Here is a 17,917-nt window from a genome sequence, read left to right as displayed (position 1 = left end):
GGAAGAGCATTCATAATAAACAAACACGTCTCAGTTTACCCGTAGATACTCAACTGTTTCTGAGAAAATGATGGTCGAAGTTTTCAGTGTAATTTACATGCCTTTCAGTGCATGCCAATTTCAGCTGAAATGGTGGCACAGTATTTAGCGCCATGGCCTCTCACTTTTGGGCCTGTGTTCAAAACCCAATTGTTTTTATTTTATTTATTTATTTCATTTATCTATAACTTACACCAGTGTTTCTTATCAAGTTAGGGAATGCAAGGGTGTTATATTAATTGCAAAATTACAACTGGGTTTCAAAATAAGAGTCACACACTTACTGTGTAATACACGCACATGTGGTACTTTCATAGGTTATGGTTCAAATGGCTCTGAGCACTATGCGACTTAACTTCTGAGGTCATCAGTCGCCTAGAACTTAGAACTAATTAAACCTAACTAACCTAAGGACATCACACACATCCATTCCCGAGGCAGGATTCGAACCTTTAATAGGTTACAATAGTTTTAGATTCTCATAGTGATATTTCAGTCTTATATCAATTTTTATATTTTATTCTTATGTTTATTCTTCAGGAAGATTTGGTGCATTCCCTTGGATGATACCGTTCATAGAAATATTCAAAACGGAGAAATTCTGAACACTCTGCACATAATCTGAGGGCAGGTTTGCTACAGAGACATTTCTTCATACGTATCTTACTTGAGAAAGAAATGTCGTTAACATTGCTGAAGATTTCACGCATTGGCAATAATTTTGTGGCGAACCACACATAACAAATCACTTTACTGAACATCGGTGCTTGCAATTGATTATGAATCAAGATGCACAACAGGAATTTCACTGAAAACAATTTCAAATAATTTTCTCATTCATTTATTATTACTTTTTATACCAGATGTACAGTTAGTAGATGAACAAGGATAGTATTATTTCAATATACATCGGAAAAAATTTGTGTAATAATCTTCCACGGACATGGATAGATAAATGAAAAACAAAATAGTAATAATCGGATTTCAAACACAAGGTGCAGAAGTGTGGAGCTGGGACACTAGCCACTGTGCCACCACTTTGGCTGAATGATTTACCCACTACAAGGCACATAAAGTATCTCAAAAGCTTTGATTGTCATTTTTGCGGAAACGGTCGAGTATCTACAGATAAGCCGAGACATATGTTTGCTTACTGTGACTTCTCTTCCACTGACTGAAATTTCTGGGAAATCAGGTTATGGCACTTTCTGTGTTTTCCTCGTCAGTAATAATGCAAGATGTGTTGCTAAATCATATGTCACAGTGCCAATATTGCTCATAAAACATTATGTGGGAAAAATTAAGGGTGCTATGCATTAAGCAGTGTAATTTGTGTGCCATCTTCTCATTACATGGTCTGGACTTCACACTTTCAATCTTTCATGTGTTTGGAGTAAATGCTGATGCATATGGGCCATTCCATGCCAAGTGGTCTAGAGGTTCCCACATGAACATAATCAATTTTGATGAAATTTTGTATGAACAATCACACATGTTCCCAATGAACATCGATAAAGTTTCATGATTATGATCATTAATTCATTATTTCCAGAGATGTACTCATTTGTTTGATTCCATAACACACCTATCAAAAGTGCATCCATGAGCTTTCACCAAATTTGACATATAATATCTCTGGCAATGTTTTCTTGAAAGAAACAAAACTACATCATTTTGTACATTTTTTGTACACTCTTAATTGAAATATTATTATTATTTATATTTTTCTCAGACCTTAGGTCTGGTTAAAAATGGAAAGTAACGCGGACCTTCATCAAGCGTGACTTCCTTTTAACTGTACGGTATATGTTACATTGTATTTAGGAACTTTCGGGTTATTGAACACGTATCAATAATTACGGATTTCTCTAGTTGTACATATACGTTTGGATGTAGCTGTATTGCGTTGATGTACTGGTGGATATTGTGTGGTATGACTCCTGTAGTTGATAGTATAATCGGTATAATATCAACTTTATCCTGATGCCACATGTCCTTGACTTCCTCAGCCAGTTGGCTGTATTTTTCAATTTTTTCTCCTGTTTTCTTCTGTACATTTGTTGTTTTGGGTATGGATATTTCGATTAGTTGTGTTAATTTCTTCTTTTTATTGGTGAGTATGATGTCAGGTTTGTTATGTGGTGTTGTTTTATCTGTTATAATGGTTCTGTTCCAGTATAATTTGTATTCATCATTCTCCAGTACATTTTGTGGTGCATACTTGTATGTGGGAACGTGTTGTTTTATTAGTTTATGTTTTATGGCGAGTTGTTGATGTATTATTTTTGCTACATTGTCATGTCTTCTGGGGTATTCTGTATTTGCTAGTATTGTACATCCACTTGTGGCGTGATCTACTGTTTCTATTTGTTGTTTGCAAAGTCTGCATTTATCTGTTATGGTATTGGGATCTTTAATAATATGCTTGCTGTAATATCTGGTGTTTATTGTTTGATCCTGTATTGCAATCATGAATCCTTCCGTCCCACTGTATATATTGCCTTTTCTTATCCATGTGTTGGATGCGTCTTGATCGATGTGTGGCTGTGTTAGATGATACGGCTGCTTGCCATGTAGCGTTTTCTTTTTCCAATTTACTTTCTTCATATCTGTTGATGTTATGTGATCTAGAGGGTTGTAGAAGTGGTTATGACATTGCAGTGGTGTAGCCGATGTATTTATATGAGTGACTGCTTTGTGTATTTTGCTAGTTTCTGCTCGTTCTAGAAAGAATTTTCTTAAATTGTCTACCTGTCCATAATGTAGGTTTTTTATGTCGATGAATCCCCTTCCTCCTTCCTTTCTGCTTAATGTGAATCCTTCTGTTGCTGAATGTATGTGATGTATTCTATATTTGTGGCATTGTGAACGTGTAAGTGTATTGAGTGCTTCTAGGTCTGTGTTACTCCATTTCATTTCACTACTCCAAATGAGTAGGTCAATATTGGTATAGCATAAGTATTTATAGCTTTTGTCTTGTTTCTTGCTGTCAATTCTGTTTTCAGTATTTTTGTTAGTCTTTGTCTATATTTTTCTTTTAGTTCTTCTTTAATATTTGTATTATCTATTCCTATTTTTTGTCTGTATCCTAGATATCTATAGGCATCTGTTTTTTCCATCGCTTCTATGGAGTCACTGTGGTTATTCAATACGTAATCTTCTTGTTTAGTGTGTTTTCCCTTGACTATGCTACTTTTCTTACATTTGTCTGTTCCAAAAGCCATATTTATATCATTGCTGAATACTTCTGTTATCTTTAGTAATTGGTTGAGTTGTTGATTTGTTGCTGCCAGTAGTTATAGATCATCCATGTATAGCAAATATGTGATTTTGTGTTGGTATGTTCCAGTAATATTGTATCCATAATTTGCACTATTTAGCATGTTGGATAGTGGGTTCAGAGCAAGGCAGAACCAGAAAGGACTTAATGAGTCTTCTTGGTATATTCCACGCTTAATCTGTATTGGCTGTGATGTGATATTATTCGGATTTGTACATTAAGTGTGGTTTTCCAGTTTTTCATTACTATGTTTAGGAACTGTATCAATTTAGGATCTACTTTGTATATTTCCAATATCTGTAGTAACCATGAGTGGGGTACACTTTCAAAAGCTTTTTGGTAATCAATGTATGCATAGTGTAGCGACCTTTGTTTAGTTTTAGCTTGATATGTCACCTCTGTATCTATTATCAGTTGCTCTTTACATCCTTGTGCTCCTTTGCAGCAGACTTTTTGTTCTTCATTTATAATTTTGTTCTGTGTTGTATGTGTCATTAATTTCTGTGTAATGACTGAAGTTAATATTTTGTAGATTGTTGGTAGGCATGTTATGGGGCAATATTTAGCTGGGTTTGCTGTGTCTGCTTGATCTTTAGGTTTCAGATAGGTTATTCCATGTGTAAGTGTATCAGGGAATGTGTATGGGTTCTGCAATGTAACTGTTAAATAATTTATATCTAAAAACAAAGATGATGTGACTTACCAAACGAAAGCGCTGGTACGTCGATAGACACACAAACATACACACAAAATTCTAGCTTTCGCAACCAACGGTTGCCTCGTCAGGAAAGAGGGAAGGAGAGGGAAAGAATAAAGGATTTGCGTTTTAAGGGAGAGGGTAAGGAGTCATTGCAATCCCGGGAGCGGAAGACTTACCTTAGGGGGAAAAAAAGGACGGGTATACACTTGCACACACACACACACACACACACACACACACACACACACACACACACACACACACACACACACATGATTGATATGTGTGTGTGGGGGGGGGGGGGGGCGAGAGTGTATACCCGTCCTTTTTTCCCCCTAAGGTAAGTCTTTCCGCTCCCGGGATTGGAATGACTCCTTACCCTCTCCCTTAAAACCCAAATCCTTTCGCCTTTCCCTCTTTCCTGACGAGGCAACCATTGGTTGCGAAAGCTAGAATTTTGTGTGTATGTTTGTATTTGTTTGTGTGTCTATCGACGTGCCAGCGCTTTCGTTAGGAAAGTCACTTCATCTTTGTTTTTAATTATATTTTTTCCCACGTGGAATGTTTCCTTCTATTATATTCATATCATTAATTTGAACCCAACAATCACGTTTGTTAAATAATTTAGTTAGATGTGAATGTGTTGAGGTGAACTACTTTAGCCAGAAATTTGCTATTTTATCTTTTCCAGGGGCTTTCCAATTGTGAGTAGAATTAATTGCTTGGGTGACTTCATGTTGCAAAATTATCACTTCAGGCATTTGAGGTATCATCTTGTATGAGTCTGTTATGTTGTACCGGGTTTGACCATACATTGCTCCAGAAGTGTTCCATGTCTGTCTTGCTTGGTGGATTGTCTACTTTAATGTGTGTGTTATCTATTGTCTGGTAAAATTTCTTTTGGTTTGTGTTGAATGTTTGGTTTTGTTTCCTTCTATTTTCACTTTCTTTGTATCTTCTAAGTCGTTTGGCCAATAATTGTAATTTCTACTTCTTTTCATCTAATTGCTTTATCGCTTCTTGTTATGAGATTTTACCTAACCTTTTTCGTTTTTTTTTTTTCTGACATTTCATTTCTTATAAATTGTGTTAGCTGTCTAATGTCTTTTCTCAGTTTTTCTATTCTGATCTGTAGCCTGTGTTGCCATGCTGGTTTTGTGGGTTTCTTCTGTGTGTTGGTTGGTTCTGATCTCTGCCTAGTATGTATATTTAGTGTAGTGAGTGCTCCTATATAAACCAGTAGTTGTAACTCTTCCATAGTTGTGTTTTCATTTATTTTGTTGTGTATGATTGTGTTGATAGTTTTTATTGTTGTTTCGACTTGTGGGTTATTTGGCGGTCTATGCAAGAATGGTCTAATGTCTGTATTTGTGTCTTTGTATTCTATGTATGTCAGCTGAAATTTCTCTTCTATATCTAACATGTGTGTCACTTCGTGTTCTATTTGTGCTTGTTCTGGTGGCTGTCTTAAGATTTCGTTTTCCTCTGATTGTTTAATTGATGCGTGTTGGTCTTTGTTTGTTTGCTCTGGGATGTTTGAGTCCATTACTGTATTTTCTTCTTCTTCTGATTGCACATTATTTTGTTCCAGTATTTGTTGTACTTGTTGTTTGATGTTTTCTAATTCTGACTGGGGTATCCTGTTATTTTTGTTTATTACACAGATATGATCAGCTAGTCATTGTTCTGTTAAAAATTTTAATTCTGGGTATGTGGTAATAAATGTTGTGTATACTTGTGATCTGTATCCAGTTGTGTTGGTTTCTAGGTTTGTTGCTTAGTAATAACAGAACATGAGGTGTCGATTAACTTCATCTGACCATCTCATCCTCTGTCTTTGTTTTCCTTCTAGGGTGGTTGCAGGAAGCATATCCTGCAAAACACCTCTATTTGGATTTAAATCATTTTCCAGTTGGCTAGCAGTGTCGTTACCATTGTGGGCGGGCATAGGGTTCAAGCGTCGTCCCCGACCATGACGGCACTTGTCCGAGGCTTCTTTAGTTCTGTCCTGAACCAAGTAATCACACTAAAAGGTGGGTTAGCCCTATTAGTGGTTTGTTCTTTTCGTCACCTTTTACGACTGGCAGAACATACCGGAGGCCTATTCTTTTCCCGGGCCTCCACGGGGTTTATTATTATTATTATTAATTCTGTCGTAAAAAAGGACACTAAAAATGTGAAATTTAACTTTGTATATCTCTGGAAGTAATTGCGGGATACACCTGAAACCTTGCTGGTAATAACTTACCCTTACAAATTTCATTCTCCTACTGCTTTCCAGTAGTGTGCAGATTGAAGGCCAAGTTGATGATTCTTCTAAATACCTCCAAAAATGGCTATTTGTTGCCATCTTTACAAAAAAGGGTTTTTGGAAATCTTTTTTCATTGTGTTCATTAGAAAGACCATGTTACAACAGTATTTGGTTTTGCAATGCAAACATATAAGGCCCTAAAAAACAATGATAAGGTGAAGATGCACTAAAAATTGGCCACATTCCACTGCAACTTTTATTATGTTCTACAACTGTTTAGTACTCCCTGGGTAATCTTGTATCAAAAGTCTTGGCGACTAGGAAGTGAGGTAAAGTCTGAAAAACTCCAGAAATCTTGTATCAAAAGTCTTGGCGACTAGGAAGTGAGGTAAAGTCTGAAAAACTCCAGAAAGACATGTATTTTGTCATGACTCATTGTGACACATTTCAGTCTGTTCTGCTATACCAACAGAATCAAACTGATTATACACTTCATAATTTAACTGTTCATTACCAAGGCAGTGGATATCATGGCAGCACAATAGTTGCATAACAGCTGCAGCACACATCATCTAAATAACCTGCAGGTTTTACACCACTGCCAAACTGTGTAAATTTTGGTGAAGTTCACGACAGTCTTCCTGACTTTTTTTTGGAATGGATTCATGTTATGGACAATTATTAGTTTTTTTATTGTGTAATGCCACTGATGTGCCTTTTAATTCTGGCTTAAGGTGTAGCATTCATGAAGTTAGTATAGTTTGCAGTTCGTGTGGAACATTAGTGTACACATGAAAAATTGTATAAATGTGTTGGTATGGTCCATGGTGGATTATACCAGTTATTAGGGTTTTTTCCCATTCCATTCACATATGGAGTGCGGCAAGAATGACTATTCAATGCCCCGGTGTGTGCTGTAATTATTCTAATCTTATCTTATCTTCACAATCCCTATGTTAGTGATACATGGAGGGTTGTAGTACATTCCTACAGTCATCATTTAAAGCCAGTTCTTTAAACTTTGCTAGTAGACTTTCTCAGGATAGTTTACTTATATCTTCAAGAGTCTGCCAGTACAGCTCTTTCAACACCTCACTGAGACCTTCTCACAGATCAAACAGACTTGTGACCACTGGTGCTGCCCTTCCCTGTGTATGTTCAATATCCCCTGTTAGTCCTATTTGGTAGAGGTCCCACATATTTGAGGAATAGCCTAGAAGTGGCCACATGAGTGATTTGCATGCAATCTCCTTTGTACACCGATTGCATTTCCCCAGTAGTCTACCAATAAACTGAAGTCTACCTCTTGCTTTACCCTGACTGATCCTATGTGATCATTACATTTCAGAATGCTACACCCAGGTATTTGTATGAGCTGGCCGATTCCAATAGTGACTCACTGATATTATAGTCACAGGATACTATGCTTTTTATCCATTTTGTGAAGTGCATAGTTTACATTTTTGAACATTTAAAGCAATTACCAATGTTTGCACCATTTTGAAATTTAACCAAGATCTGACTAAATATTTATGCAGCTTCTTTCAGACACTACTTCATTAAGATAACTGCATCATCTGCAAAAGCTACGAGGTTACTATGAATATTGTCTGCCAGGTCATTAACGTATAACATGAACAGTAAGGTTCCCAACACACTTCCCTGGAGAACACCTGAAGTCGGTTCTACATCTGATGTTATCCAAGACAACATGCTGCGTCCTCCCTACCAAAAAGTCCTCAATGCAGTCACAAATTTCACTTGATCCCCCATATGATTGTACTTCTGATAATAAGGATAAGTGTGCTACTGAGTCAAATACTTTTTGGAAATCAAGAAATACTGCATCTACCTGACTACCTTGATGCAAAGCTTCCAACTACTTGTATTTTTTTACGTTTCATTAATTTGCTGAAGTATGTCATGAGGAAAACTATATGGCTGGCCAGATGATGTCACTAATGGGATTGTTAGGAAAGAAATTTTGCTACCACAGGACCCAAAAAATTACGCATTTCAGATGTGATTACCTCAAATTATTAGAGCCACAAAATGAGAGAACTATTCTTTGTATGGATTCCTTATTTCATTTCACTTTTTATAAAAGGAATTTTGTAGAAGTGAATGCTTTAAAAAACACCCTTATTTACAGTTTTTCTGACTCATTTCCTAGTCATCGGGACTTTTGATATTATCTTCCACAGGGACTAGTAATCAACTGTAGAACATAATAAAAGATGTCATATTTAGTACCATGGAATGTGGGCCATTTTTGGCACTTTTAAAAAAATTGTCAACTTTGTCCTCAATTTGCAAACTGCTACAAAGCAGTAGGAAAATGAAATTTTATATCTAAAGACCTTGTATTGGTAAGTTACTATGTACAAGTTTCAAGTGTATCCCAAAATTACTTCTGGAGATATAAAAAGCTAAACTTCACTTTTTTTCCAAGCATTTACTTTTGCAGCCAACTTCCTTTCAAATTATCTATATGCAAGTCTCTTGGGAAATAAATTTTTATTCTTTTGTTTAAAAGAGTACACGATGTTGTAAAAGATCACGTAGTTTTTTTCCTTCCAGGAAAATACTTCCGGAGACACTACATCTAGAAGTTGCTGAAAACTCAAAGGTGCACTGTTGATAGCTGTGCTATGGAGTCAAACAAATTACTATATCTATGCATGTATTAAATAGACAAAAATAAAACTTTATTAATGTTCATTGGGAACATATATTAATGTTCAAACAAAATTTCAGCGAAATCCGCGACGGTTGGAGGAACTTTTTTCTAAGTTAGACCCCTTGGCATGGAATGATCCATATTATCAAGTGGCTTATCCTTCTTTTTATGAATTGACAGCTCAAGAGCCAGATATTCTTACCAGCAGAGAGAAAGTACGATCATTCAATACAATATAACGTTTAAAACCATAGCAAATAAATAAAAAGTTGTGCTACCACAACATAGTAGTTCTTTATTCTGATGGATTACAAACATTTTTACCCAAGAAAAGCCAATAGACATTTTCCCTTGCACTCCTAATTATTACTTTTCCACCTCTCTCTCTCTTTTTAAGAGGGTATAAAATATTATCACTATATATCCACAGCAGCACTGAATTTAAAAAATCAATAGACTTATTTCACTAGTGCAGTAGCTACAATATTAATATGTAAATCCGTTCTAGCAGTTGGAAGCTATTTGTAGGCTATCTTAAATAAGGTTTACTGTCAATGTCACCGGAATTCTAATTGAAAAAAACTATAAAATTTAATACAAATCAGAACAGACTGTATGTGCATCAAAACAATGATGCATAGCAGACTTTGGGCTATTCAAGTGAAGGGAGATACATAAGATGTTCAAATGGGAGGATTGTGCGGAGTCGGAAACAAATGGCCATAACAAGTCATGCAGTAAAAGGGGGGGAGGGGGGGGGGGGTGGAAGCTTAATTCAGCCAAGAGAGCTCAAAGAAAATATAGCATTCGAGGCAGCGGTATGGGAAAGGAGGGTGAGGGATGCAGGTAGATACTCGAGGTAAATTAACAAAGGTTATGTGTGAGAGAACTGCATGACACATGAAATGAACAATTCTTCACAAAATGTAGACATCTTAAGGTGTAAGGGATTATCTTCAGTATCTATTAATAAAGTGTGAATAGCTCCAGGGACAGGCTTCTGCGATACACTATCTGACCAAAAGTTCAAAAGTATCCAGAAATCTGTTAGTAGACATTAATATGGTGTGTGTGTCCACCCTTCATATTTATGATGGCTTGAAATATGTTGGCGACACTTTCAACAAGGTATCTGTATGTATGTGAAGGAATGGCATCACAAGTTGGAACCAGAAAAGGTAGTAATGTCGGAAGCTGAGGTCTGGAGGGAAGTAGACATCATAAATGATCCCGAAGATGTTCCAACTGGACTTACGTCGGGACTCTTGGAAAGCCAGTCCATTTGAGGAATGTTATTGTGCACAAACCTTCACCTCTGAGATGCTGCTTTATGACAGCTTGCATTGTAATGTTGATAAAATCATAGTCTCTTAACTGTTTCTCGACTGTACACAATGCTCTAAAATGTGTTTATATTCTTTCACATTTAGTGTTTTCTTAACCCCAATAAGAGGATCATATCTTAACCACAGAAAGCACCCCCATAATGTAACACCACCTCCTTTTTGCTTACACGGACTGCAAGAATGAGAAATTCAGCAACACCAAACGAAACCTGAGACCTGTTTGTGAACTGATATAGGTTAAGTTAAATATTGATTAAATTGAGTTAGCAAGCTCACAAAATGACAATATGTATCGTGCAAGCGTGAAACTGACTGAAGTGCTAAAATTTCGCGACAAAGTTAGTTGTCCCATATGAAGTTCACGGAAATTTGTAACAATCTACAATTTGTAACAATCTACACGGAGAAATTTCACAAACTGCATTTTGTTTCGGTAAGTTAGCTGATACACGATATCACGGGAACGAAACCATAATTGGCAATTGAATTCCATTAATTTTTTGTAAAGAAGTTGTGTACTGACTAATCTACCGCAACTATCATGAAGCATAGAGTAAATGACAGGAAGCACTTTAACGAAAAACAATGCTGTTCGGAACTGAAACAATCACTTACATATCAGACGTATGTCGTTCGTTTGCTTCTTTCTCCATTACTTAGTACGGCAACAATAAACAACACTTATTTATTGATTCGAATTTCAATCACAAACAATTATGAGGATTCTTTTTCAAACCGAAGAATTTCTTTAAAGCGACGGATAACACCAGTCACCTTCCTCGGCTGTTGTATCTACAGCCGTGCACAAGCATAACTTTGATAAACAGACACCTTAATTTTCCGTAGTTGCTTTAATTTATTCTCTGCTCTGCCATAGATAACTAGCAAGTAACTCGGAGCGCAACGAAAGGGATCCAAGGGACTTCCATTATTATTCGTCTGTGTCACTGCAGATCTGCATTTTTCCCACTCCGTCATTTGCCATAATATTTCTCGGGTAGAGCGTCAATAAATGAATAAATTCCACTCTATTTGTATTGTTCTGGTCTGTCATTCGACAGATCCTGGTTTCAGATATCCGCATGAAATTAAAATAAAAATGACGGGGCTCGCGACAAAGGCTTTCGTCGACCCATGAACCTTGAACTGGGACAACAAATTGTAGATTTGTTAATGATTTAGTTAATTTTTCGAATGTCAAATGCGTTTGAAGTATTACTGTTAAACTTTTAAGTTTTATTAGCGGGTTTTTTCTATTAGCTGACATAAGTCATGCATTTATTTAAAAAAAATATTCATTATATAGCAGATTGGTATAGGCATATGTTGTATCTTCGTCATGCCATATGAAGAACTTGCTACAATAACCCTGACTTAAAGTTAGCCAGTCACACAATAATGCCACTCGCTGCTTTTTTGTTTTCGTAATAAATTGTTTTCATTTTATTTATATACTACAGTATTTGGCTCACTGTTTATGCATTTTGGTTACTTCACTTCGTCCATGTGATATGACACACAATTACTGTGCCACATGTACTTCTTCCGTATTATGCCTTATCTTTTACCTTGTATTTGGTTTATATGTATTGTTATTCTCTCGATTCAGAATTTTATACTGGTGTATTTACAGATTTCACTGTTTATTTTTTCTATTTATTACGCACTGTTAAGCATTTTTGTTTCTTTATCTGGTTTATCGTATGCAGTGCTCATAATCGCGTCATTTGGTGGCCATGTTAGTTACTTTGTACGTAATGTTAATTGTAATATGAAGTTGGTGACTCACACGCGACGCCATAACGAGTGTATGAAGCTTCTGACCTTCTTTGGTATGTTCATTTTAATGTAAGTTTTTAACTTTTGTCTGCTTTACTACTATTTGTTTTAAATAAACTGTAGTTCCTCATGACTCTTGTAGCCTTTCTACAAATACTCGGAAGATGAATTCACTCGAAACACGTATCGGTAGATAAAACTGAGTTGTTCAACATCATCATCAGTGTTCTGCCAAAAGGCAGGTTTTCACATGGTAGTTATCCAGGCTGTCCGGTTTTCTACCATCCTCTTCAGATCTGCATAATTTCCTCTTCCCTTTATGTCGTCTATCATCTTGTTTCACCTTCTTCCTCTCAGTCTTCTACCACAAACCAATCCTTCCAAAGCATCTGCTAGCAAGCACTCCCTTCTCAATGAATGTCCCAACCAGTTCTGTATCCTTTCTCTTACGACCTTCAGAAGATATCTTCTCTCACCAACCCTTTCCAATACTCTGTCATTACTGGTACTCACTCTTTCCATCCGGCTTATTCTCTCCATTCTCCTCCACATCCACATCTCAAATGCTTCTAACCTTTCTTCATCCTCTCATCTCAGAGCCGATGTTTCTGTCCCGTATAGTGCACACTCCAGACAAAACATTTGCCAAGCCTTTTGCTTGGCCAAGCCTTTTGCTTAGACCTTTATCTAATTTGTCTGTTGAATGCCTCCTTCGCTATGGCAATTCGAGTTTTCACCTGCCTTTGACATCTCAAGTCTTCAGTTATTGTGCTTTCAAGATATTTAAATGCACTTACTTGGCTAATGGTAGACTGTCGTATTTTAATATTGGACAATTTTCGTCTTGTACTGATGACCATACTCTTTGTTTTTGCTGTGTGTATTGGCATTTCATATTCCACACAAGCTTCATTCAGATCTTTCAGCATGTTATTCACTGTCCGCTCGCTTTCTGCCACTGATACCATGTCATCAGCAAATCTTATACATTATATTCTCTTTCCACCAATACACATTCCTCTTTTCCCATCTAAGCCTTTCGCAATAATCTCTTCAAGATATGTGTTAAACAATGGTGGGGAAAGGCAACAACCTTGTCTAACACTTCATCCAATGCTGCTTCCTTCTGACATTTCATTTCCAATTCTTATCCTTACTTTCTAGTGTAAACATAGAGTCTGTATCAGTCATCTCTCTCTTTCCAATCCACTCTTTTCCTCTTCAAAATGTCCATCAGGTTGTTCCACTGAACTCTGTCACAATCTTTTTCTAAATCTATAAAAACAGCAAAGATGTCTCTACCTTTTTCCATATATCGTTTCCCTATAGTTCTTAACAGACCAGTAGTATCTCTTGTTTCTTTTCCTCTTCTAAATCCGAACTGCTCCTCTGAAATCTCTCTATCAAGCTTGCCACATAGCCTTCTATTCAACACTCTCAGCAAGACTTTAGCTGCATCAGAAATTAGACTGATGGTCCTATGCTCTTCACATTTTTTAGTGTTTCTTTTTTTGTCTATTAGTATCATAACTGTTGCAAGGAAGTCCTCAGGCCATTCCCCTTTGTCATATATCTCGTTACAGAGATGGACTATTTCTTTTCTTGAATTGTTTCTCAGACTCTTCAACAGTTCTGCTGTCAAATCATCAATTCCACATGCCTTTCTATTCTTCACCTCCTTCAACGCCTTTTCTACTTCTGCTTCCAAGATGGTGAATCCCTTGCCATCTTCTGGCACATATTGCTCCTCTTCAACATTAATTTTGCTTTGTATTTCATCCCCATTCAATATATTCTTGCCATCTGTTCAAAACCTCCTATGATTCTTCTGCTAGAGTACCATCCGCTTTTTCTATTTCCATGTTATTCCTCTTTCTTTTACGTTTAAAACTATCTCACTAGCCAGTCTATACATCGTTTCATACTTTCCCTCTTTCTCCATTTTCTCTATTTTGTCGCATTTCTGTTTCATCCATTTTTCCCTTGCTTCTTCAGTTTCTCTCCCTAATTCATCATTCAGTTTCCTGTACCTCTTTTTGCCTTCTTCAGTTTCTACATTTTTCCACTTTCTCAGCTCTTCCATCTTTTTTAACATGTTTTCTGTTATACATTCTTTCCTGGTACTCTGGGATACACTAATTCCTATTACTTCCTTGGCAGAGTCCATGAGGCCTTCCCTCATTTTTATCCATTTGTTATTAACACTTTCATCAACACTGCCTCTTTCCCATTTTTCCATAAATCTGTTTTCCAAATCTAATGCCTTTCCTACCTCTTCAAGTTTTTCTATGTTTAGTCATTCTTTTGTTTTACCTCTCCAGACTTTTTTCAACTTCACTTGTGTTTCTCCCACTACTAATTCTACTAGATGGTGGTCTGAATTTATATCCACTCCTGGAAAAGCTTTGGCATTCATCTGACTAAAAAATTTCCTACAGCGACCATAATACCATTGTTTAACATTAGTAAAGAATAAGAGTTGCTTATTACATCCAAAAATGACCAGAAAATAGTATTTATGTCCACTGATTATTGAATAAAGGAAAAGGGAAATATATCTGTTGGCAGGAACACGTAGAGATCCTGCAGTAGTTGTGCAACACGAAAACGACCCAAAGTTACTAAAAAGAAGTTATTAAAAAGTCAAAGAACATGCACATAATGCCATAAATCAGTAATTCCGACAACAGACTTCAGGCTATATGGAATGTAGTGAACCAATTCATGAACAATGAATCCAAAGTATAGAACACCTGACTATTAAGCAACTGGAGACTGAAGATATTTATATTTTCAAAGTAAATTAAATTTTATATGTAGTTGTGTATCTTTACCTTAGTAGTTTTCGCTCTTGAATGTTCATGTATCTGTATCACATGACATAAAAGCCGTATTTTTCAAATTAGATCAAGTTCCAAGTCTGTATAGTTCACAAAATCTCGAAAACGAAGCAAATAATGGCTTTAAAGGTAAGTTGAGTTTGAAGTAATATTGCTGAAGAGTGTTCACATTTTTTTCTTTCCACTTCTCATTTCCTGTACAGTGTAATGTAGTCTGTGTAACGAATAATATATGATTTTTATATGTTTGCATTAAACTTTTGTACTGGAGGTAGCATCAAAAACTGTTATCGTCATTGTGCCTGAGTCTATGAATAGCAATAAGACATTGATGTCCAAAGAGACAGTCACAGGTCTCTGTTCACGTAGGACTTGCCTCCAGCAATGATTATCAAACAAAAATAAGGCAGTACTTAGATTAAGCAAGGAAAGTAAAATAATCAATATAATTAGCATCATATATAAAGGACAAAAATCATACCATAAAATGTCTAAATAGGTTAAAGAGAACTGAAAACAGAAACTAAGAAAAAACTGTAGGTCCACCCCTACCCCCCAGAACTGCATGGCTAATGCAGCTGAAAGGTCTCAGGAAGGAAACAGCATACTATGTCCAGTAAGATTGTGCCAAGTTAAGTGTTCCAACAAACCTTCAGGTTGAGAACAGTATTGACTTACACTAGAAACGATCATTTAAATGACTCAGATAAAAATATAAATAATTTTCAACCGTCTATTTCATGTTACTGACATGAAAATCTCATTCATTGTGGAGGGTTATTTACCTACTTTCCCTATTAGGCAAATTGGAAAATGTGGAGTGTGTGAATAGCTGTGCACCAGTGGCACTATAAGTTTGTGATCAAACATTGGTGTGTGAATAATATGTTTTATGGAGTATTTCAGTGGTCTGATATTATACATATTTAGTTTATTTTGATATTTGTGACTTAATATATTTCATTATTATTTCATTTATTATGTACATGTATAAATCTTATTCTTCAAAAAGGAAGTTAATTATTAATACTAAATATCAATATGCTGTTTATGGCCCATTTAAGAAATGTTGATCCCTGCTTTACTTATTGACATCTGTGATATAAGAAAAGATGGTGTATCAAAGATAACAAAGTACAATTTGAATGGAATACTGTTTTTCCTGCTGTAGCTAGTGATACATAAATGGGCTTCTGGTCAGTAGCTAGTAATATCTTAAGTGTGTACACTGTACCATTCAAAAGTTACAAGTGACTTGCTCTTTTGTTGTGGCTCACTAGGAACAGTGTACAATATTATAATTTGATGAAGAGAACTTTGATTGAAGGAACCAGGTTCTAAGATGTGATGTGGCAAGTAATAAGTAATTTCAATCATTCTACATACCCCAATCCTTTAGCGCTGTTACTGAAGTTTCCTTTGAATTCATATGTAATAAAATTGATACTTCGATCATTTCGAACAAATACATGTGTAAGTAACTTCAAACCTGTTTACAGTACACAGAATTAGATACTATAATATGGAAGGGAAAAAGAAGAGAATAGAAGGTCTGGATAATTGAAATATCAGAGGGAAAAAAAACAGGCAAGTCATTTTTTTCTTTGATCTTGAGTTATTGCTACAGTCCAAGTCAGACTGACCACAAACATTTGTTGAGATGTTAAAACTGGAAAAAAGCTAGTGAGTCAATATACTTTTTTTTCGAAATTGAGTTATAGCTACAGCTAGATTAAGATTGATCATTAACATGTGTTGAGAGGCTAAATCGGAGAAAGAAAACTTAGCGAGTCCAGAGATATTAGCATACAAAGTTTGCTGTAAGAGGAAAGAACCAGGCAATACAATAAAAATGTTAGGTTATGGAACAGAAAGGCACTGATGGAAGCACTCAAAGATTTGAAGTAAAATGATATAAGCATACAGATGTAAGCTATCTCCTTTCACTGTGTTCAGTGTTAAGCAAAAATTGTTGTGGACTAGAAGACACTATTAGATTCACAGTGAACTGCGAAATGCAGCGTATTAAGCTAATGTCATCTGAATCCAGCAACTGCCCTATGCTGAAATATCAAACGACTTATCATAGAGGAATACATACGCATCAAAACGACAATGTCGACTAATCGATGAGCTGCCTGAACTGCCCATTCGTGATGGTAGTGGTATGCATAACTTCAGTATTCTATACTTGTCTAGTGCACGGGAGCTTTGCACTTATCTTCTCTCTGCCGCAATATAAATTGAACTATTCCGTTAATTATTCCAGATCTTCTTCCAGTTGACAGGCTGAAATATGAAGATTTTTAAAGCCTAGTGGAGTTTTGCCCTCCTGGTATTGTGAAGTTTTACAGTCAGCTTCCCCATAGGTAAATATACATGATGTGAGTACTCTCACAACCAGAAATTCGTTTAGTCTTGGTTATTAATGGAATTATTGCTTCCGTTTCACTTGACTTACCCGTTTCTTTCCCCATACAGAGTCACTTTTGACTGCATTTTGAGAAATTACTTCATTCTGGGAACAATCGATACACCAAAGCTGTTTAATTTACGAAATAAAAAGTTATTTTATGTACTTAAATATTGCTGTAATCACAGTTCAAATATTAAAATCGCTTTTTGTCTAGTTTCATAAAAGTTGACTTACCTCGTTCTTTCCTCTGACTCTTCATATGTGGTGCTGCAGAAGAATGCTAAAGATTAGATGGATAGATTGAATAACTAATGAAGAGATAATGAATCGAATTGGGACAAAGGACGTTTGCAGTACAATTTGATTAAAAGAAGGGATTGGTTGATATGTGCAGGGGGAGATTAAGGTTTGGTTACAGAAAGCATGTTCAAACGGATGCAGGTTGCAGCAACTATGCACAGACGAAGAGGGTTGCACAGAATAGGCCAGGCATGGTGAGCTGCATCAAATAGTCTGAAGACTGGAGACAACTAAAAGCGCAAAAAAAATTTTCAAATTTTTCTCACTTTTACAGTTTTTCGTTTA

The 17,917-nt window shown here is 36.1% G+C and overlaps 1 protein-coding gene across 1 annotated transcript in view; it reads right to left on the bottom strand.

Annotated features, from left to right (window-relative positions):
• The window catches only part of LOC126184634 (F-box/LRR-repeat protein 5-like), a 111,778-nt gene extending 100,593 nt beyond the window's left edge, over positions 1 to 11,185 (bottom strand). Inside the window, exon 1 of the mRNA XM_049927107.1 lies at positions 10,913 to 11,185. Coding sequence (XP_049783064.1) covers positions 10,913 to 10,950 — 38 coding nt within the window. The 5' untranslated portion in view covers positions 10,951 to 11,185. The remainder of the gene's footprint in view (positions 1 to 10,912) is intronic.
• Between the last annotated feature and the right edge of the window lie 6,732 nt (positions 11,186 to 17,917).

This window comes from Schistocerca cancellata, chromosome 4 (genome assembly GCF_023864275.1).
Source record: "Schistocerca cancellata isolate TAMUIC-IGC-003103 chromosome 4, iqSchCanc2.1, whole genome shotgun sequence".
Taxonomy (NCBI): Eukaryota; Metazoa; Arthropoda; class Insecta; order Orthoptera; family Acrididae; genus Schistocerca; species Schistocerca cancellata.
Note: the sequence above shows the minus strand (reverse complement) of the source record. Positions and strands in the feature narration are given on the sequence as shown.